This window comes from Salvia splendens, chromosome 11, assembly GCF_004379255.2.
Source record: "Salvia splendens isolate huo1 chromosome 11, SspV2, whole genome shotgun sequence".
Lineage (NCBI taxonomy): Eukaryota > Viridiplantae > Streptophyta > Magnoliopsida > Lamiales > Lamiaceae > Salvia > Salvia splendens.
Window position 1 is genome coordinate 31,591,262 of NC_056042.1, and position 23,050 is coordinate 31,614,311.

The 23,050-nt window shown below is 36.4% G+C and overlaps 3 protein-coding genes across 4 annotated transcripts; 2 read left to right on the forward strand and 1 right to left on the reverse strand.

Annotated features, from left to right (window-relative positions):
- Positions 1-6,020: 6,020 nt before the first annotated feature.
- On the forward strand, positions 6,021-9,108 carry LOC121753726 (PI-PLC X domain-containing protein At5g67130-like). 2 transcript variants are annotated; one of them, XM_042148972.1, is made up of 9 exons: positions 6,021-6,197; positions 6,290-6,368; positions 6,466-6,588; positions 6,809-6,946; positions 7,632-7,730; positions 7,854-8,157; positions 8,232-8,455; positions 8,526-8,612; positions 8,687-9,108. In XM_042148972.1, the coding sequence occupies exons 1-9, from the start codon at positions 6,166-6,168 to the stop codon at positions 8,834-8,836; spliced, it is 1,236 nt and encodes a 411-aa protein (XP_042004906.1). In that variant the 5' UTR covers positions 6,021-6,165; the 3' UTR covers positions 8,837-9,108. The 2 variants fall into 2 exon arrangements, with proteins under 2 accessions (XP_042004906.1, XP_042004907.1); XM_042148973.1 differs by having other exon boundaries at positions 6,135-6,197; positions 6,506-6,588.
- Positions 9,109-15,716: 6,608 nt separating this feature from the next.
- On the reverse strand, positions 15,717-16,676 carry LOC121755669 (protein ALP1-like; the record flags this gene model as incomplete). Its single annotated transcript, XM_042151007.1, has 1 exon — positions 15,717-16,676. A coding segment is annotated over one exon (960 nt), but the record flags the coding sequence as incomplete, so codon positions are not given.
- A 2,790-nt stretch (positions 16,677-19,466) lies between these two features.
- Positions 19,467-21,369, forward strand: LOC121756563 (U-box domain-containing protein 26-like). Its single transcript, XM_042152131.1, has one exon. The coding sequence runs from the start codon at positions 19,923-19,925 to the stop codon at positions 21,171-21,173; it is 1,251 nt and encodes a 416-aa protein (XP_042008065.1). The 5' UTR covers positions 19,467-19,922; the 3' UTR covers positions 21,174-21,369.
- Positions 21,370-23,050: the final 1,681 nt, after the last annotated feature.

A 23,050-nucleotide genomic window follows, 5' to 3' on the forward strand; every position in this document is an offset into this window, starting at 1 on the left:
CTAGGGCTGATATAGATTGTTTTTAGACCTCACAAGATATCATGATTGGTTCACTCAACAAAATAGAAAATTAAATTACTTCTCTAAGAAATGCCAAAATTTACATAGCCTTGGCCCTTGGAGTACTTTGACAAAAAAATTTGACAATGAAGCGCTATAGAATGTCACTATTTTAAATAATATTTATAAAGATTATGGAATAATGATATAAAAGTTTAATTAGCATGATAATATGATCGTGCAACAGTTATAGCATGTTAATTAACTTGGAAGTAATTTCAAGGTACATGAGCATGACATTATCTTTTGAGTGCCGTGTTTTGGTGCGAAAAATATGGCAAAAATCACATGTGAGCAATATAATGGAGTGACAAAAAATGTCCTTTTAGGGCCTGAGGGTGGTTTTATTCGAAAAAATATGATTCGTGATTATATTTAACGTTAGAGACGCTATTTTTTATTAGGGGTATATGGTGTCACAACCCAAAAAATTAGGGACTTTTGAGACAGTTCACTCATTTTTATTTAAAGTAGAGAAATAATAACTTTAGAAGGAAGAACACAAAATGTGTTATTGATTTTTAGGAGTTATAATATTTAGGGATGTCATCGGGCCGGCCCATCGGGTTGCGGGTCAATCGGGTTGAGGCTAATCGGGTTGTGAATTCTTTCGGGTTGTAAAAGTTCAACCCTAACACTAAAAGCTCGGGTTTCGGGCTAGCCCTGCGGTTAAGTGGGTTGCTACCGATAAAATTAACATGCGATCAATCCAATAAATAATAATAAAAATTAGTTATATTCATAAAATGTAAAATATTTAATTATGATAAATTTGAGATATATGGTCAAACTCAATCATAAATATGATCAAATACTAATATTTGAGATATTTCGTGAAATTTTAATGCATGTTTTAGAAATTTAAATATTTTTTAAGTGAATTTGAAGTTTTTAATTTATTTTTCAATTATTATATTAATAAAAATTCAATATATAATTTGTATATTTAATATAAAATTGAAAGTTATTTTTTTAGATATCTATATTATAAAATTAATCAATGAAGTGTCGAATTAGGAGTAAAAAATAGAATAATAGAAATTTTATCGGGTTTTCGGGTCTGGCCCTAACGGATCGCGGACTAATCTAGTTTTAATTTTATCGGGCTAGAAATTTCCAGTCCTAACCCTATAAATTTGACTGACTATTCGGGTCAGCCCTTGGGTTGCGGGCTACATTGACATCCCTAATAATATTAGATCACAAAGTCCATTTTCAACACATTCACTTTTTTTTGATAAGAAAAGCGAGCAAAGCCCGATTAGACACTAACGAACGTAAGAAACACCTAAGCTATCATGCATCAACCAAATACTAAGACCCGAAGGAGGAGACTCTAAAACATGGACACCTTTATGAAAATTGTATGCGTAATGTGATAGAAAGTCAGCAGTGAAATTTCCTTTCCTGTGCACGTGACGAAGCACCATTGAGTCAAACTCATGTAACAAACTCTGCACTTTCAGTACTATAAATCTACATTTTTTTATAATTACCAATGATATCCATCGGCGGACCCAGTGACTATTCCGTGCGTTGATTTATAGGCACCTCAAAGAGTGGTACAACTTACAGTAAAGACAATAAACAAACTACAAAAACAAATTTATCACAATTCGTTTTCATGGCAGTGTTTATATAGTACATAATTCGATGAATTTGAGTAATTATGTTAGCGTCATGGACGAAACAATTAATAGTGTTTGACAAAGCTTAAAACAACTTATTAAGAGCATCCACAACGGTGGCGTCCGTCGCCACGGCGGTCCGCGCCGCTGGCACAGACGCCACCCGCCGCTGCTGCGCTCGCGCCGCTGGCAAGGCGCTGCTCGATGCATCGAGCAGCGCCGTGCCAGCGAGCAGCTGACGTGGCGCGCCCTCATTCGTCAACGGCATAGCCGTTGTGTTTAAATTTTTTTTTAAAAAAAAATCAGTTTTTAATTAAAAAACCGATAAAAAATTTTAAAAAAAAATTCACTTCCCAAAAAAATTATATCCGTTTATAACCGTTTTTTCCCACTTTTAATTTTTTTTACCCCAAAAATACACACTTTCATCTATAAATACCCCCAATTTCACTCCCAAAAATTCACATCAAACTACACAATTCTCATCATCATTCCCTCATCTTCATTCTCATCTTCAATCTATCATATCCATTTTCATCTTCATTCTCTCACACCCTGCAACTCCACTATGTCCGGTCACGACGATAACCCAAGCGGCTCCCACGGTTGGAACCCCGAATGGTTCGGTTCACAACCGTTTCATAGTCCGGAAACGGACTATTCGGCCCCTCCTCTCACCCAAGATTTGAGCGTTCCGGGTGGCTACCGGCCATACCCGGTCGACGACCAAGGTGGCTCCGATGGGCGATACGGGTGGACACCGGAGCCTAGGCCTCCCGTCCCTTCCCAAACTCCGACTCCTCCATCTCGCGCCGGTGTCCGCACACCGTACTCACCGGCGGAGATGGATAGATTGTTCAAGGCGTACTTGGAAATATCCGAAGATGCGGTGGTTGGCACGAACCAATCCGGCGATCACTTTTGGTGGCGCGTCTCTCGGTGGTACAATGCAAACCGACCGCCGGGAACGATCGAGCGCAACGAGAGTATGGTGCGCAACTGCATCGGCCGAGCCAACGACGAAATTGGCAAGTTCAATGGCTCTTTCCTCCAGGAGTGGCGGAATGCCGGAAGCGGCCGGAGCGAGGTCGACATCATCACTGCGGCACTGAGCACCTACCAATCCATGAACGGTAAGTCGTTCAAGTACCTAAATGTTTGGCAGGAAACGAGGACGCACCCGAAGTATTTGGGAGGCGTAACATCCTCCTCTAGCGGCTCCTCCAAACGGTCACGGTCGGCATCCCTATCCGACGCCGGCGAAGAAGTGGCTAGCCAACTCGTCGAAGCTAACTTGGGTAGCCCCGACGCCGGACCAAGCGGTTCCCGAAGCAGACCGCAAGGAAGGAAGAAGGCGGCGGCCGAACGCCGTCGCGCCGCGACTCCATCTGCCCCCGCTCCCGAACCCGCACCCTATGTTCCACCTCCACCCCCGAACAACTCGTTGTGGGCCCTTTTGGCCCAACTCAATATGGCCGATAGGTCATCTATGACCCCCATGCAACTTGAAACACACGAGACCATGATAAAAGGTCTCCAAAAACAATTGGGGTTGATCCCGCCGGATGCGTAGTCTTCCTCGGGTAATATTAGCCAATAATTGTGTAATTTTTAATTTTTAGGATTTTAATTATGTAATTTTTAATTTTTAGTATTTTAATTATGTAATTTTTAATTTTTAGGATTTTAATTATGTAATTTTTAATTTTTAGGATTTTAATTATGTCTTTTTTATTTTATTTGTAATTTGTAATATTTATTGTGGTTTTTAAATGAATTTTAGTATTATGGAAATGTTTTTGTGTAATTGAATTTTAAATTAATTGTGCTCGTCCTTGCGGAAGAGCACAGCTGTGGGTGTTGTGCTCTTGCCAGAGAGCAGGCAGAAAAAGTGGGGTCGGGTCCACAACCGTGCCGCTGGCAAGAGCATGATTGTGGATGCTCTAAGTGGTTTAAGAATTTAAAAGTTTAGGTAGAGTGTCTGACAAAATAACTCCTAATAATTAATGACCTACAAAAATAAGCTCGTTGTCCAACTACTTATAATCTCCCTAAAAAAAGTTCTTTAACCTCAACTTATTTTTTACTATATAATATATAGTTTTTACTACTACTTTCTAACATATACCGTTTTGATTCATCTTTTCCAATAATCTAGAATTTCCTCATTAGAAGTGGCTATGCGTCACCCAACCAGATGAAATACTATGACCAAGTAAAGGTCACTTGAATAATCTGACCGTGTAAAATTCTCCGTCTCCAAACTTTATCTTGCTACAAAAGAAATTTTAACTGAATATAAACATGATAAAATACATGAAACCATATTTTATTCACATAATTTATCCATCTCCAATTTGAATAAAATTTATTAATCACAACTGGGATTTAATTAAGATCGATACATTGTGTATTGGGTGTAGGTAGTTGAACGTTCTTTGTGAAAAATTCAATCATTTGTAGCTACAAACACTATATTATTAAATCTTAAACCATGGAAATACGTTTTGAACCAGACATAAACAGAAACTGTATGTTTACTTTAAGCATAAAACATCAAATCAATAATTTACTGCAAATTATCTCTCTTTTTTAAGCAAAAACGTTGCTTACAAGCAAACAATACAACATTTTCTTGCGGTCACTCTTTTCCTTTCGACAAATAATACAGCAACGTTGGCTGAATTATTCATTTAAATTGATGAATACAAAATAGAAAAAAAAAGTTGGAAGTATTCACAGTTTGTCCATCATTAAAAATTACTCAACTATATCAGAAATTTAAGTTTAATTAGTCAAATTTACTAATATTCTAAAAAGAAATCGTGACAGAATCCTTGAGTTGACATTATCGAGATGGAACACATCCAAAAATAAAAAAATTATGCAATATGTTGATCTATTCTGCAGTCCATTTTAAGTAAAATATATCCCACTTGTTCATATAAAAATATGCTTTAAATTATTGCATTTTAGTTCGACTACAAAAATAAAACATTTTCAATTATATCATGACATATTATCCGTAATAGTGAATTTATTTATCCTTTATAGTAGTATATATGATCCAATATTTTTTTCAACCACAATGTATTTTTAATTATTACGAACACTATCTTTACAGTGAGAATTTTTAGAAAGAAATTATGGTAATTTTTCTTCATTTAACTTCACTATCCTATTAATCTTCAATTTAGTTCAATCTTTACTCACATACACATTATTAGAAATATCAGTTACGCTAGAGATATACTCCTATGTAAATCCATTTGCAAAATGACACTACTATTGGTACTTTTTTTTGTTTGAGTTGGCGACTAATGAGTTGCAATAAAATGTACACATAATTAAAACAGAAATTCATTTTACAAAATCACAAGTTATGGCTATTTCAAGGTAACAACTGGGTTTCCTCTATTGGCCACCACATAAAAAGCCAAGCATAATCACGTGCAAATTAGCACATCAATTTCTTAATTTATACTAGTACACAATTTTATTTTATTTTTTCTCCCTATTTATGATAATTGATCGCACATGATGTATTTCATAGTAGGTGACATATGACAAATGATCGTAATTTTACCTACCCATATGCTGAATATATTAAACGTTAATTTATAGCCCCACTTAATTGTTGATAATAATTCCTAATTTTGTGTAATTCAATCCCTTTAGGTGACGTTCGGTTGCCATGACTAATATCATGAGACTATCCATTTAGGATTAAGTTGTGGGATTATTTTAGTCGGAGGGGATGCTATGACTAATTATAATGAGACTATCCATTTAGGATTAAGTTAAAAGGTTTAATTTTATGAACCAAACATGATACATATTTAATCATGAGATTTAATCTTGCCAACCGAACACCTCTGTGCAAATACTATTCTATTCCAAATTCTCCTTTTTCTCCCATAATTTGATGCTATAATAATCCTTAAATATTTTTAAATTTTAAACCTTTTACGATTTCCAACTTTTCTTAAACTCAAAGGCGATTCGCTCCATATCCCGGTCCGACAAATAATGACGGACACACATATATTCAAGATTCTAGTTGCATAATATTGTTATTTTATTAGTATTTTGTGTGAATTGATGTTCAAAAGTCTCTATTAAAATAATAAAATATAAAAAAATTATTATCTCATATAAAATTTAAAATATATAGCAACTAGGTAAGTCTCAGTCTGTTCAACTTATCCATGTGAATTGTGATATGCATGAAGGCTTTTATACAGAAATCTATTTTTCCGAAAACATAGTAAAATAGTTATTTATAATATTTATGATGAGATAATTAAAGTAGGAATAGAGATTTTAATGCTGATTCAGAAAGCTGAAGCGCGGCATAAACTCTACTATAAATGAACCAACACTTCATTTTCTCTCAAATTTCTCTTCTTCTTCTTCTTCTAACTGAATTCAAAATAGTTACGCTAATCGGTTTTTAAGAGAGATAGAAAGAGAGTAGATGACGGTTACTCATCGGAATCACTTGCTCCGGTAATGTAAATTTCATATTTCACATTATGTACGTGTATTTGCAGTGTTGAATTGCTGATTATTGTTTGCAACGGAAATATGGATACATACAGGTATGGATTTACGATGAATTTCCCTATTCTGGTGCTGTTCTTCGCTATTTTCCTCATTGCCCGATCCTCTGCTCTTCAGGTAGTTTGATTTTTCTGCAGTGATTCAAAAAATCCTCTGTGTAGATCGTGTTGTGCGTGTGTGTTTATTTATGCAGCTTCTTTGTGGACGGTTACAGATAGGAGATTTCTGCTTGACGAGCGAAAGCTGTGATGCAGGGCTGCACTGCGAAACTTGCCTAGCGAATGGCAATGTCAGGCCGCGGTGCACTCGAATTCAGCCTATCAATCCTCTTTCCAAGGTATAATCCGTGAAATTGCAGAAAAAAATGGATTGCTTCGAGTTGAATTTGAAGGAGTCTTGAGGTGATAAAATGCCAATCGTAGTAATTTCATCTAATCTGATTCGAGTGACTCAAAAAATTCATTCATTAGAACAGAATTTGGAAGGAAGTAGTAACATTTTCCCCAGTTGATTTCTGATTATGTTTGGTGATTCATCTTGACATGATCGGAATTCAGGTGAAAGGATTGCCGTACAACAGTTACACGTGGCTAACAACTCACAACGCATTTGCGAGATTGGGGGTGAAGTCGGCAACTGGAAGCATAATTCTATCTCCGCAGAATCAGCAGGACTCCATTACCGATCAGCTAAACGTAAATCATTTAATTTTCGCCGTTTCTATTTTTACGCGTTTTATTTACTTTTCATCTGAATATGTGCTGTCACCGGGAAATTATGTGTCAGGGGGTAGTTGGGGGCGTGCATAAAGATGCCGCCAGTTTTGCTGTTTTCAACTGGTGGTGGATGAATGTTTGTTGGCTGATTAAATATTTCAAGTCATTGATAATGATATAATTTTGACTTATAAAGCTTTTACTTAATGCTTTGACAGGGAGAGTACTAATTATAGTAGTGCTTTGTTTAGTCGTGATGGCAAATAGTCTGGCATGGAGTTAACTTTAAATTTTGTCTTTCATGAGTTAATGTGGTTCTCAAAATGAATTTGTGTACATAAAGCTTTTTCTATATTACTGAAATGAGCTTCTAGCTTGCAGAACATGTTAATGAATACTTATGCCTTTGCTTCAAATATCAACAAACATGCTTAAATTATGTGGGAAGAATTTGTTGTAACAAAGCAATATTTCTGGGGATCCTAGAATGTAGGACATGTTTGACATAATAGAGCTCAACTTATTGAAGACTTTTTTGAGCTTCTCAGCAGAGCTTTTTGTCCAAAACATCTACTGATGTTTGCTGTTTTTCATTTTTCAATCTGGATTTAATTCGGTGGAAGTTGCGACATCTTAATGGTTTATATTACAACATGCACTGCAGAATGGGGTGAGAGGGTTGATGCTCGACATGTATGACTTTGAGAACGACATCTGGTTATGCCACTCGTTTGGGGGGAATTGCTTCAACTACACAGCCTTTGTAAGTAATACAGTATGATACATAAATCCTGCAACTTATCATAATCGTACATAAAATGATAACCATGTTTATATCCAATAACGTTTGCGTTACTTGATTCTAACGTACGAGTTTTATTTGTAGGTGCCTGCTACAACTGTTCTAAACGAGGTTCGAGTGTTTCTTGAAGCAAATCCAAACGAAATAATCACCATAATTATAGAAGACTATGTTACATCCCCTAATGGCCTAACAAAGGTTTTTAATGCAACTGGGTTGAACAAATACTGGTTTCCATTATCTCGAATGCCCAAAAATGGTGGAAGTTGGCCTACAGTCGATGATATGATCACTAAGAACCAGCGTTTAGTAGTCTTCACGTCCAAATCTTCCAAGGAATCCTCAGAAGGCATCGCATACGAATGGAGATATGTTGTTGAAAACCAGTGTGAGTTTGTCTCTCTTGGAAATCCCCAACATTTATAATGTTCAGTATTTACTAATAGAGTTCTGAACTCGCAGATGGTAACGGAGGGATGGTAGCTGGATCATGCCCGAATCGTGCTGAGTCGCCTGCTATGAACGTAACATCAAGGTCCCTAGTTTTAATGAACTACTTCCCGGATAATCCAGATGTAGCCACAGCTTGCAAACACAATTCAGCCCCTTTAGCTGATATGATGAACACATGTTATCAAGCAGCTGGTAGAAGATGGCCCAATTTCATTGCAGTCGATTTTTACAAGGTAGTAGCACTACTTTTCATCATTCAATCCAATGAAAATTTTCAAAACCATACTTATATGAATCTTGCAGAGAAGTGATGGTGGTGGAGCACCTGAAGCAGTAGATATGGCGAACGGGGAACGAGCCTGTGGCTGCAAAACTATATCATCTTGCAAGGTTTGCTTATATCTGATATGGTTTTGGTGAAAATTGTGAAAGAAGGGTGTGACTGAGTGAAGTGGGAAATGCAGGAAAATGCAGCATTTGGAGTATGTGAAGCACCGGAGGCAGGTTTCGATGGAGCACTCAAAAATGGAACTCAGTCCGGAGGGTTCGAGGGCAGACCCTTCCAATCACTATGGATGGTCAGTCTAGTTGTTATGGCCATTGTATCACAGTGATCTCCAACTTGGTTCTTCCATTTTTTATTCTTTTCTTCTTCTTTTGATTGAATTTATACACAAGGCTACGATGATATAAGATCCAAAAATAGTATATAGAATGCAGTTGTAACATTGGTGTCGAAGCTAATGCTAGGCCACATCAACATTGTGCCTTGGTGAAGTAGTTTAGTGTCGTCTCTCTCTGATATTACTATCTTTATGTTCCAGTAGTATATTGAAATTGGATTATTTCAATTTCTATCAGTAAAAAAATTCTAAAAAAATTGTTATTGAAAGTATTAATTTTATAAATTACATATAAATTAAATCATGATTTATTTATTTATTTGAAGTTAAAAAGAAAAATTAAAGCATGATTTATTTATTTATTTATGATACACAATTGACACTGTTAAACACACCATTGTCTACTTCTCTGTAATAACGTTAGGAACTCGGCAATTTAATATTCAGAAATTGTATAATTCATTAAAGACGTCCCTATTTACATTTGTTAACAGCAAAAGGGCCAAGCCCATAAAAAACGAATTCAGAAATAGATTAATTGGGCCCAACTTTAATTGCATAATGCATTCGTTAGAAATTAATCACTGAAAAATGAAAAGGAAAGTAACAATGATTTTCTAATTAATTCCAATAGCACAGGGCTCAAGGCTATGCATATTGAAAATTATTCAAGGTAGATGACATGTCACACAAATTAAACTAAACCAAATGGTTAGTACTGCGAAACTGCTTATTTTTCAATGTTTATTTGCTTCCTTAATTGAATCATAGGCTGTAGAATTAAATAATGATTAAGATAATTTAATCTCTCTTCTTGTTAGTGGCATCACCGATACAGAATATACATAGCAAAATATAAAGGACAGCATATTCCAATCTTCAACTTTTTAGATTTTTAAACACCCAGAGATTAAAAAAATGCTTACTTTAATCTATGTTCTATTGCTTTTTATTAGTAGTATATAAAATGTAGGGGGAAAAATAAAACAAAGGGCAGAGTCTTCATTCCCATCGAGGAATTGGATTATTAGGCAGTTGTCAAATACTAGTAGCCAAGGTTAATCAAGTGGTGAATTCAAAATCAAATAGTAGGCTAATTGTCATTTTATTCTCTAAGTTTTAGCGTTTTATTGATTTTACTATATTTCATAACAAAACCCATCAATTTAATAAATTGTGGATAAAAATGAAATGAGTTGCACTTTGAGTCCATACACTATTATATATATGATGATTTTCACTCTTTTTTATGTCATATTATTTCGATAACTATGATTGTAGAAGGAATCATTTGGAATTCTTTGCCAAGTAATGGTGATAAGAAATGTATTTATATGATTGCTTTTTGCAAAAATTTAATTTGTGGAGAAACAATTTTAGAGAATGCGTTGGTTCAAGTAAGGTGCATTGTATCCAATCATGTCATGAACTATAATAAAAAGGACTCGTGAATGAGACCTTTTCTGAAGTAGGAGTATTATTTTTAGATTTTTATAGGTCCTTTTCAAAATTTAAAAATAATAAACAATAGGGGTATTATAAAATGGACTAATAATATTTTTTTTATTTAATTCGTTGGGAAGCTTAAATAAAAAAAAAAAAAACCATTTGCTTTCTAAGAAACACTCATATTTTTGTGAATGCGTCGCACTGATTTCGGTTTCTTTGGTTGGCTCAACTTTGAGTCTTTGACTGCATCAATTGCACACTACGCATGCTTATCTAATTATCAATAGATATGTTTATATAAACAAAAAGAATATAAATAATATGTTTATTATTAACAAATAGATATGTTCTTCCTATACAAAGAAGTTATCTTGAAAAGGTGTTATATTCTAATAAGAAAACTAGTATGATATTTATCATATATATCAATCTTCAAACATTGGAAGTCACACATATATCTCAACCCACAAAACGAAATACTATAAACTTTGTTTAATAGAGTATAAGCATACATATGTTTAGTTAAAGAAAACTAAAGCTACTTTTAACTTTAGTTGAAAGAGTTGTCAATAGCCAAAAAACCTTTAGTTGAAAGATAAACATATGCTACACGCATCAAATTCTAGATGCCTTGACGATATAACATAGCCCCTCCACTAATTATAAGTCACTAAAACACACAAACACACACAACACAAAACACATATTCCCATTATTTATTTTCAATTTTCAACTTTAGGCGTCATAAAATAAAGTTTTTAGTTATTTTGGGAAAGAATTGAACCCCAATGTACCAAAGCACTAAACTACAAGATTTTGGTTAAAAATATATTTAAAAAAAAACACATCAAATGAAAAGAGCTCAGAACCTTTGTTCTAAAGAGGTGAAATCATATTCCCCTAAAAGAAAGTTTCATGATAATAACATAAATAAATATGAGTGATTGAAAATGAAAATAAAAGTTGAAGATAATCGTATTAGTGAAATTTTTAATCACCAAAAGTTAGATGACAACCCCTATCTATAGTGATGCATCAAAAATTGTTGGAAGCCACGTCAATTTAGATTGGAAAAATACCCTAGAGCCCAGACACTACAACTTTCCTTTTTATTTTTCTATATCTATGAACTTTATATGTTTTCCATATTATTATAATCTTTCATGTACTATATGGATATTTTATTAAAATTAGAATATTGAGCTTAAAGAAGAAAGATTATGATAAAGTAATCAAGAAAATTTTCCAACCACAGTTTTTATTCAACCAATCAGCCAACTCCTTACCTTTATTTCCAATATACTAATTGTCACATGATCATCTTAGGTTTACGTGATTCTTATTGGATTAGGCTTCAAAAAAGCATTAGAAAAATAAAGAAGCAAATGCCATTATCAAATCACACACACAATCAAAAGTAATAATTTTTTTTGGAATAAAATCTGATTTTTCTCTACATTATGTGAATTTAATGAACTAATTATGAGAAAACGTTAAAAAAATCATGTAGACCTAAATTTTATTGTTCCAATTCCAATACTAATAACAAAATTAATTAGACTGTTTATTAAAAAATAAAGAAGACAAACACATGTCATATTTGCAGATAATTTTAACAAATAAACATGCATATATTAATTTTTGTTTATATACCTACACGACAGGCCAAGATTTACTATTCCGAGTTACAAAAAAGCATAAGGTATATTATTGCCAACAAATATTGTCACATGCAAAAAAGTTGTGCTAGAAATGTCGCATATGAGTCTGCCCCAGACAACTTTTGCAGCACATCATATTTTTTTTTATAACATTTTTGTGTAATGAGCTGGAGATGTGTGTTTTTCCTATGTTTTAGATAAAACTGGTTTAAAAAATATAATCACGGCCTAATTTCAGTTCAAACTGATCATATCAAGGAACATATTATATATGTATAACTTTACAATAGTTGAATCTTTCAAGAGTGGAAGCAATATTTAGTGTTTAAAGAGGTATGCAAATATATACAACGCATTCTTTCAAGAGAGATATATATATTTATTGGAAGTAAATCGAAGAGAGTATAATTAATTAAATGCCGAAAAAATAGGTCAATGTTTATGTAGTGTATATATGAAGATGTATAGTAGGAGTATTAATTTTAGAGAAGAGTAGTTGTAGGAATATTAAATAAGAAGAGCAGCAACATCTCTGAAACAGGATTTGGCAGAGGTGGAATGACAAGACGCTCGTGTGGAAGCACACATACTTAACTCCAAAACATCTGATCTCACGTCTTGTGTTCTATCTATTTTACCACCTTCCATCCATTACATGTTCTAACACTTTATTTATACACATGTTTAGAAGACAAAAAAGTTCAATTGACAGCAAAAAAGACGAGAAAAGGTCGTCAATCGAGACTATAACATTAAGCAAACAGGAAGTACTCGTGGGAATCAGCTACAGTGAAAAAGGTTGTCGCTCGTATCGTATGAAAGACAAATGCGGTGGAAATGGATTGCAAATGGAGAATGTAATCGGATCACAATTACAAATGACTGCAGGTGCGCAGTTGTCGCAATATTGGATTGGCGATCGCTACAAAGATCAAATTTAGTGGAGTTTTTTCGGTCAGTTGGACCGATCATGCTATTAAAAATATTCATTTGAGATTTAAAAAGAAGAAAAAATAGAGCACCATTTTCTATGTGTAGATATTTGCACGAACAAAGATATTAATGTAGATGGGTTTTGCCATTTGAAAATATATATCGTGTACATATTCCCTATTTCCTTAATTGCACCACTTCTAAAAAATGAAACGAAATTCAAACTCTACGTATTTAAACTCATTTATTTTGCCTTTGACTATGCTTCTTTCCTCTTTATTGGCACAAAATTATCCCGATCTAGAAGGTATTTAAATCAATAATCTTTCAGTCATAGCACATCATATTTTCACCACTGTAATCTCACCTTTAATCGCTGCTTTAATTATAAAAAAAATTTGAAACATTTATTTTGTTATATTGGTGTGACTAAATCATAATGGCATGCAGGGATGTCAATGCAGCCCGCAACCCGTGGGCTGACCCGAATAACCCGTCAAATTTATAGGGTTAGGGTTGAAAATTTCTTGCCCGATAAAATTACAACCCGATTAGCCCGCACCCGATTAGCCCGCACCCGATTAACCCGCAACCCGTTAGGGTCAGACCCGAAAACCCGATGGGCTGGCCCGAAACACTATAAAATTTCTATTGTTCTATTTGTTTGACTTCTAATTAGATAATTTCATTGATTATTTTTATAATATAGATAACTAAAAAAATAACATTCAATTTTTTATTAAATATATAAATTATATATTAAAATTTTATTAATATAATAATAAATAAATAAATTAGAAACTTCTAATTCATTAATAAATATTTAAATTTATAAAACATGTTTTAAAACATGCTTTAAAATATTTAAATTTATGTTTTATTTTACACAAATCTCAAATATTAGTATTTGATCATGTTTGTGTTTGAGTTTAAGTATATATCTTAAATTTATCATAATTAAATATTTATATTTTATAAATATAACTAATTTTCGTCATTATTTATTGGATTGATCGCATGTTAATTTTATCGGTAGCAACTCGATTAACCAGCTGGGCCAGCCCGAAACCCGAGCGTTTAGGGTTAGGGTTGAACTTTTATAACCCGAAAAAATCTCAACCCGATTAGCCCGCACCCGATTGACCCGCAACCCGAGTAGGGTTGGCCCGAAACCCGGTGGGCCGGCCCGATTGACATCCCTAATGGCATGTATACATTTTCTACATGAACATTTTAATGCATAAACCAAAGCAAAAAATTTCGAGATAGAAGAAGACCCATGGTTCCAAAATCCCATTATTCTCCAAGGAGTATTAAAAGCAAACTATAATAAGGGAAAATAAAATAAAGTGGAAGAAAAGAAGATGTGAAGCATAAAATAGATTCTCTCCACTCCAATGGAGTGATGATCGTAAGTGGCATCAATTGGTCCGAATGTCGTGTGCCCTACTTAATCAACATCCTAACCAATTACTATAATTCTAGATCTTCACCAAATGCATGAAGGACTAATTATATATAGCTTGTCCCCATTTTTCAGGATTTTTCAAAGATATGGAGTACTATTTTCAACTCATATTTTTTACTTCACTTACAATCCACCTACGAAATCTCATTAGATTTTGTAAAATGGGATGGAGATTGAACTTTTATCAAAATAATAGTAAGAGATTTTTTGGGTGAAAATTTGGGATAAAAAATGAAAATTGAGAATAAAAAAGTCCATTCTATCCATTACAAGTGAGTGTTAAATTATATTCCCACCGTTCCTGAAAGTTTGTCACACCTTTTTTCTGCCCCCGTTTTGTAAAAATAATACTCCCTCCATCCCCTAATAGGAGTCGTTGTTTTACCGGGCACGAGTTTTAAGAAATGTAGAGAAAAATTGGTTGAAAAAGTTAGTGGAATGTGGGACCCACTTTTTTATATTGGTTTTATAATAAAATGTGAGTGGAGTGAGCTAGTGGAATGTGGGGCCTACTACCATTTATGGTAAAAATGAAGAGTGACTCTTAATGGGGGACGGCCCAAAATGGAAATTAGCGACTCTTATTCGGGGACGGAGGGAGTAATAAATAGTTAAAGTGGAGGAGGGTAAAATAATATAAAGAATAATGTAGAGAAAAGTCTTAACTAAATTATTCTCTTGTTTATGTTACACTCTCTCTCTACTCTAACTATTTATTTATTATTTTTACAAAACGAGTTCAGAAAAGAAGTGTGACAAATTTTTAGGGACGGATAGAGTATTTATAACGATCCAAAATGAGACACTTAACGACAGACAAATGAAGCAGTAGTAGGATTATTAAGGTCATCCACAACGCTGTCTCTATACCGTCTCTTAAACCGTCTCTTAACTACTATTTGAGCACTATTTGAGGGCCCCACTGTCCTTTTTTCCTCCATCTCTTAACTAAGAGACGGAACCTGCAACGCTCCGTCTCTTAACCGTCTCTATACCGTCTCTTAATTACTATTCATTCAATTTAATTTATAATTTTTTTTAAAACCCAATTCAATTTAAACAAACACACTTTATTAAAATTAAAACAATATTACAACTTAACATTAAAAAAAACGAAGACATAATTAAAATTCTAAAAAAATAAAAATGACATAATTTAATCTTCTCCGCCAAAGTTTTCCCAAATGTGCTCAATTAGATCCTCTTGGAGTTGGGTGTGGGCGCTAGAGTCGCGTGTCCTTGCCCGAATAGCCAACCGTTCTTGTATAGATGGATGCGCTCCACTTCGCGGCGGACTACTTGCGGTTGAGCTTCCGGGGGATTCGGGGTCGAACCAATTTCCGGCATCGGGTCCTTCGTCTCGGACAATCATGTTGTGCAAGATTATGCACGTATACATGATGTCGACCATGCTCTCCATAAACCACGAACGAGCCGGGGCTTTGATGATGTTGAAGCGCGCTTGGAGAACCCCGAACGCCCTCTCCACATCCTTGCGCGCAGCCTCCTGCTTCTGCGCAAAAAGAGCCTGCTTTGGGTTCGCTGGCCTGCCGCACGTCTTCACGAAGGTCGGCCACTTCGGGTAGATGCCGTCGGCGAGATAGTACCCCATTTTATACCGCCGGTTGTTGGCGACGAAGTTGATGGCCGGCGCTTTACCATCCAAAACTTCGGTAAAGAGGTCGGACTGTTGGAGCACGTTTACGTCGTTGTTCGAGCCAGGGACCCCGAAGTACGCGTGCCAGATCCAAAGTCGGTAGTCGGCAACGGCCTCGAGTACAACGGTTGGGTGGGTGCCTTTGTGGCCGCTCGTGTAGGAACCCCTCCAAGCCACCGGGCAATTCTTCCATTGCCAGTGCATGCAATCGACACTGCCAAGCATCCCGGGGAATCCGTGCACTTGTTCGTGCAGGTTGAGGAGGAACTGACAATCCTCCGTGGTTGGCCTCCGGAGAAATTCGTCACTGAAGGCTGCCCGGACGCCTCTGCAGAAGTTGAGCAAGCACAAGCGCCCAGTGCTGTCTCCGATGTGCAGGTATTCGTCGAATATGTCGGCCGTTTGTCCAGTCGCAAGCTGCCGGATGGCTGCAGTACATTTCTGCAGCGTCGTGTGGCTGGGACGACCGACCGCATCGAACCCTTCTCGGAAGAACTCCTCCCTGGCCGCCAAAGTATTCGCTATGTGGAGAAATAGCGGTTTCCGCATGCGGAAACGGCGACGGAAATAGGTATCTCCCCAAATCGGGTTATCGCAGAAGTAGTCGCGTACTAACCGTGCGGCGGCTTCCTCCCGGTTCCGATTGATGTACTTCCGGGAGCGTCGTGGGGGTGGTGCGGCTTCCTCCGCCTCTCGTCGTCGATCTTCTTCGAGTGATTGTTCCATTAATTGGCGCATTTGCTCAAAAGGATCCATTTGTTTGAGTTGATTGAAGATGGAAATTGGAGTGATAGAGAGGATTTGAGAGGAATAGATGTGTGTTTGTGTTTGAAATGAGTATGGAATAGAATTATTTATAGAGTAAAAAAATTAAAAATTTAAAAAATGAAAATAAATATTTAACGGTAATATTACCGTTTGAAATTTTTTTATTTTTTTATTATAAATCGATTTTTTTTTTTAAAATGAATTATTGCGTCATCAGTGACGACGCCCACTCGCGGGCCAGCGAGTGGGCGTCACGCACGCATGGGGACGTGCCACGTGTCTCGGGCGCGTGGCGAGACAGCTCGTCTCGTGTCTCTCCGAGACGAGCTACGCGACGAGACGGTCGCGAGCTGGAGACGAGATGGGCGCTGCAATGCGTCTCGCGGGGGTCTCGTCTCTCCGAGACGAGACGCGAGCCCAGCGCGAGACGCGTTGTGGATGGTCTAAGTGTGAAAGAAATCAAACTCAAGGTTTTAATTTGTTGGAGAGAGAGATGTGAGTGGTGGTGGTTGTTGGGGGGCCAAAATTAAAAGAAATAAAGTGTGGAGAGAGACAAGGTGTCCCCCCACACGTTCCTCTATTCATCTTTGACCTTTGACCACCGCTCATTCTTCCACCCCCACCTTTAAATATATAGGCCTTATATATCCTGCTCTGCTTCTTCTAATCTAAGTATCTTTGACTGTTATTAACACATTTTCCTCTTTCTTCCTTCCATTATTGCTATACACTCATCAGTATCAACATTTTTTCTCTTTACGTTGCTTATTTTAGAAACTACTGCTATCTGCATTTACTATTCATTGCTTTCTCCAATACAAACTTCTTTTTTATAGCTCAATTTGGTTTGAAATGGAACTGATGTTACATGATTATCAACACATACATTCTTTAATTTCTCAATTAATTTTCATCTATGGTTTCATTTCAGAACATAAAAAGTAGTGGAAATAATTCAGTCAAAAATCTATGGTCAATCAAATTAACTCATTTCCCATCTTTCTTGAAAATTACTTGCATTCGACTCCAAGATTGTCGATTTAGTATAATCAAGACTATGATTGCACTTTTTTTCAAAGTTCCAAAAAATAATTGCTTTCTCTAGGGTGTTCCTAGCTTATGAGCACTAAATTCATACAACTAACCAACCTGGCTATCTTAATAATAATTGGTCAAAAACACCCAATTAGGTTGCTTTCTAGGAGATTGAATATGAAAACCTGCTGAGAGACTTCTCCTCTTGGGAATCTCCAAACTTGCATAGAATCTTGCAATTCATGCATATGTAGTCATCGATAAAGAGTTAAAACTTAATAAAACACAACCACAAACCAGAACCCTAGCTGCTACCATTCATTTACTAATCACCACAACAAGTAATACTTTCCTAATTTTGACCACTTTTTAATGCATGGGAATTGGGAAATGACCTCACTGTCACACAATTGGACAATTTAATTTGTCATTTTCTCTCACTAGAAATATATACCTACCTATAGATTTGATGAAAAGGTATCCCACGAGATCACAGCAATTGTTTTTCTTTTGATGAATCTATGTATATATAGTGTTTTCAGTGTTGCAGTATTCAGTTTTATGTAAAGGAGTTAATAAAGCTTATCTACTTTACGTTCTTGCCCAGACATGCTTCCTCCTGGCTAAACGTGATAAAACCCAGAAGCATTATTTCCTTTTAATATTTGCCGTTTTGTCTAGTATTTTACCTACTTATATCTTTTATCATATTATCTATATATAATTACTAGTCATCAAACCTATAACCATATGATACAACAACAAAAAATTACTTCACTTCAACAGATATAGTTATTACAACCAAAGATTGGAACTTCTAACACATCCCTCACACTTGGTCTAAACCTAATTTGGAAGTTTGACTTAGAGTTTAATGTAAAAAAAATGAAAGGTTTGGTTAAACCACTTTAACACGAGCAATCAATGGCTCATATATATTGGTTGTAGTAGTATTATATGGGTGCTAACGTTAGAAAAGGCAACTTTTAGATTTTGTTTAAACAAAATAACATAAGCAAGAATATTCAGAATTGGGCCAAGTGAAGAATCTATTTATTTGGTTTTGGTACAGTTCTATGATTGCAATCAATGCCGAAAAAAAACAAAAAATCAAACATGTGTGAATGAACCTGGTAAATATCATTTGCAGGTAGTAAGAATAAATCTGGTAAAAATCATTTCCAGGAAGTAAAAATGATGAGGGGAAGAAAGAAAATAAAAGGGGTTTTCCTCTGGCAAATAAATTAGAAATTTGAATCGTTACCATGTGTTAGTATATAAATTTTGAACTGACTTATCATCACAGTCTTTTTAATTTCGACAATTGAAAAAAAAGTATCAAAGTCTAGCATAACAAGAATTATCTTTCAATGAATCCCAGTCCCAACTAATCTAAGTCGATGAAATGTATTAATTCAATTCTAGTACTCTTAAAATGAAATTATCAGTGCAAAACATAATTACTCCATATTTTATGTCAAACTTGTTCCACTTAGACAAATTAACTCAATTGTTAAAAGTGAGGTCACTGATATGTAGTACTCATTATTCATAAATCTAATTCATCAAGTTAAAGAAATTGACCTAATATAAAAGTGATGAGGGAAGGTGATGCAACCAACCATATCCTCTTCCATACAACAATATAGATGACCAAGAATCTCAGGAGCAGAATAAACCCCAAAAATAGAAAAAACAAATGAGCAATGAGAACCATTCACCTTGATTTAATTGGAGTTAGATTTGGACCAAAAAAGAACTTCCAAACCTGATTTTTGTTTGAAAGAAACAAAGATGGGCCCATCCCAATCCAATATTCCCCAACCCACCAAGCTAGGTAACCATGGTTGAGTTAAACGAACCACACGTGTGGCGGATTAATGGGAAATAGGCAGCACAATAGTACAAATCCGTCAGCAGAGAAATGTCCGTCTGTTCCTATTCGGTTCGGTATATAAGCCTTCACTCCCTCGCCCAACATCCTCAAACAGAATTTGCAGTTACTATCACTCTTTCTCTACTTCTTGTCCCTCAATTTTATTCAAACACTACACGCACAATTTCAAATATATTTATATTGAAATAAACAGAGAGGTTTAGAAGAACATGCCAGCTGGTTTGGAGCCTCTGGATATCGGCGTGCAGATTCCTTACTATTTCCGTTGCCCGATTTCCTTGGAGCTCATGTGCGACCCTGTCACCGTCTGCACCGGTCAAACTTACGATCGCTCCAGCATTGAGTCGTGGGTGGCCACCGGGAACACCACGTGTCCAGTAACCCGGGCCCCACTGACAGATTTCACGCTTATTCCTAACCACACCCTGCGAAGGCTGATTCAGGAATGGTGCGTCGCGAACCGCTCGTTCGGAGTGGAGCGGATTCCGACTCCGAAGCAGCCTGCCGAGCCTATACTCGTTCGGTCTCTGCTCAGTCAGGCTTCGTCCGGATCCGGTTCGTTTAGCGTGAGGCTTTCGGCTCTGCGGCGCCTCAGAGGTTTGGCGCGTGAATCGGAGAAGAACAGATCTGTTATTGCTGGTAGTGATGCGCGTGCGATTTTGCTGTCGATTGTGTTCGCCGACGCCGCTGCGATTCCGACGGAATTGAATCTGGAATCGATTGCGATTTTGTCGATGTTCACTCTCTCTGAGCCGGAGTGTTTGTTCGTGGCGAGTGATTCGGAGAGGGTGAGTTATCTGGTGAATTTACTGTTCCATTCGTCGATCGACGTCCGAGTGAACTCGGCGGCGTTGATTGAATCGATTGCGGCGGGATTGAGGTCGCCGGATCTCCGATCGCAGCTCAGCGGAGCGGAGGGAGTGTTTAAGGGGATCGTCGGGCTGTTGAACTATCCGGCGGCGTATCCTAGGGCGGTGAAGGTCGGGATCAAGGCGCTGTTCGCGCTGTGCCTGGTGAAGCAGCACCGCGAGCGGGCGGTGGCGGCAGGGGCGGCGGAGGCGCTGGTGGACAGGCTGGCGGAGTACGAGAAGTGCGACGCGGAGAGAGCGCTGGCGACGGTGGAGCTCCTGTGCCGGATTCCGGCGGGGTGCGCGGCGTTCGCGGCCCACGCGCTGACTGCGCCTCTCCTGGTGAAGACGATCCTGAAAATCTCGGATCGGGCGACGGAGTACGCGGCGGGGGCGCTGCTGTCGCTGTGCTCGGCGTCGGAGCAGGCGAAGTGCGAGGCGGTGGCGGCGGGGGTGCTGACTCAGCTGCTGCTGCTGGTGCAGAGCGACTGCACGGAGAGGGCGAAGCGGAAGGCGCAGACGCTGCTGAAATCGCTAAGGGACTCGTGGCCCCACCACGACTCCATTGCCAACACGGATGATTATGCGGGAAGCGACGTCGTTCCGTTTTGATTTGATTTTATTTTATTTTTTAATAATTCTAACTATTTTGCTGCTTAGGTTAAAATTTAAATTGCATTTTTAAAGGGGAAATATTACTTAGCATGATTTGAGAGGGTTAGTTTAGGGGGTACATGTATGTATTTGTATCTATCTACTCTTCTTTGGAGAAAGTTTTGGAATGGAAATGATTTGTTGGTGATTGTAATTTCAAAAGTTGAATAGCATTCATTACAGATTACTAATGTTTGGTGTGATTAAATTTGATGAAATTAATGTGGGGCTTTTATGATGTTGAATAAATACAAGTGAATAAGATTTTGAATTTTGTTTGACCTTGGACTGAGGAGAATAATGTCATGAGCCGCATGCATACAAATTACTACAAAATATTCAATTAATAGCCTTTTATTGTACATCAATCAATTACTACTATGCTCTACACGCCACCACACACCATGCTATAATAATTATAATTATGGATAAAAGATTGAAAATAGTACTTATGAAATTTGATCAATTTGGAAATTTTAAAATTTTGATGCGAAAATCATCTCATTCATAAAGAAACAATGTCATTCGGTGGAAAATTCAAGATTATATTTTTTTCGTCGTGGGATATCTAACATAAGAATTCAAATTTTGTAGTTTTAAAGTTGCGGGAAGGACTAAAACTCAATGAAACTTTTTTTGATAAATTATCAATTATTTTCTAGTTTATTAAGTTATAATGCCAGTATACAGTTTGATTACATGCATCAATTGTGTTTATTGGCACGGCTAAGTTATAAATTCTTTTGGTTTTAGTTGGTTTAAGTGATGATTATTGAGGTGATTAAGAAAGAAGGTATGCTTCAAGAGCTAGAAGGTGTAAATTAAATGTACTATTGAATGAATTTACATGGATTGGTAATATAACAGATGGTTTGTTACAAAATTATGGAGAATTGAAATTCTGAAATTGGTATATAGTTCTATGATATGATATGTTTATAGTATTGGTTTAGAAATGTGAAGACAAGTTCAATGGAGAATGTCAAATCTCGTCAATTTATAACTTTTTAAGTAATAACTTTACTATAACTCGTCACGAGACTTATTTTCAGTAAAATTGGTGGCAACGAGAAACTCGATTTTTTTGTTTCATGAGTACTGCGGTTCGCAGCTCACCATGACGTGGAAGCTGGATTGGAAATCTGATTTAATCCACACTGGCTCTACTCAAGTGTTTTCTCATTAAATATGCGTCATACATATAGGTGGTGTTCAGTTTTCTAGATAAAATAGTACCAAGATACAATCTAGGATTGAGTTGTGAGATTATTTTAGTCATGTGAGGTTAGCTATGACTAATTATCCATTGATTATCCATCTGGGATTGAGTTATCTCATGAACCAAACACACTACATATTTAATTTGGGATACAATCTTGAAAATCGAACACCCCATAATTGTCAGAAAATTAATCTCATGAGACAATTGTGAAATGCAAGTTATGGTGTAATTCAATGTGTTTATAAGATTGACCACAGGTTAACTAAAAGTTAGTAGTATGATTTATGAAAAATTTCCTTGTATATTTGGGGATGATACATTAGTTGGAGAGCAACAATAAGAGCGTAAATCGTGTTGCTTGAAAAGGAATTTGTCAATTTTACTTATATAGTAGTAGTTAGTTTTGTTCCGATAAAACTTGGTATAAAATGGTAATCATTATCCCCACCATTCTCCTCCAATTAAAAAGGGAAAAATGATAGAATAGTCGAATTCATGTTTGTTTGGTCGCTTAGATAAAATTATTAGGAGATTGGATTTTTCAAAGGAGGCATAATGAAACCCATAGAAAATGAAATCTCACATGTTTTCCTGTGCTCCACACACAATGTTT

Excerpts from the sequence above, each read along its gene's own strand:
- LOC121753726 (XM_042148972.1), top strand. The coding sequence starts at position 6,166 with ATGACGGTTACTCATCGGAATCACTTGCTCCG. Across the intron at positions 6,589-6,808 it reads CTATCAATCCTCTTTCCAAG|GTGAAAGGATTGCCGTACAA; the intron begins GTATAATCCGTG and ends ATCGGAATTCAG. Across the intron at positions 6,947-7,631 it reads CCATTACCGATCAGCTAAAC|AATGGGGTGAGAGGGTTGAT; the intron begins GTAAATCATTTA and ends CATGCACTGCAG.
- LOC121756563 (XM_042152131.1), top strand. The coding sequence starts at position 19,923 with ATGCCAGCTGGTTTGGAGCCTCTGGATATCGGCGTGCAGATTCCTTAC.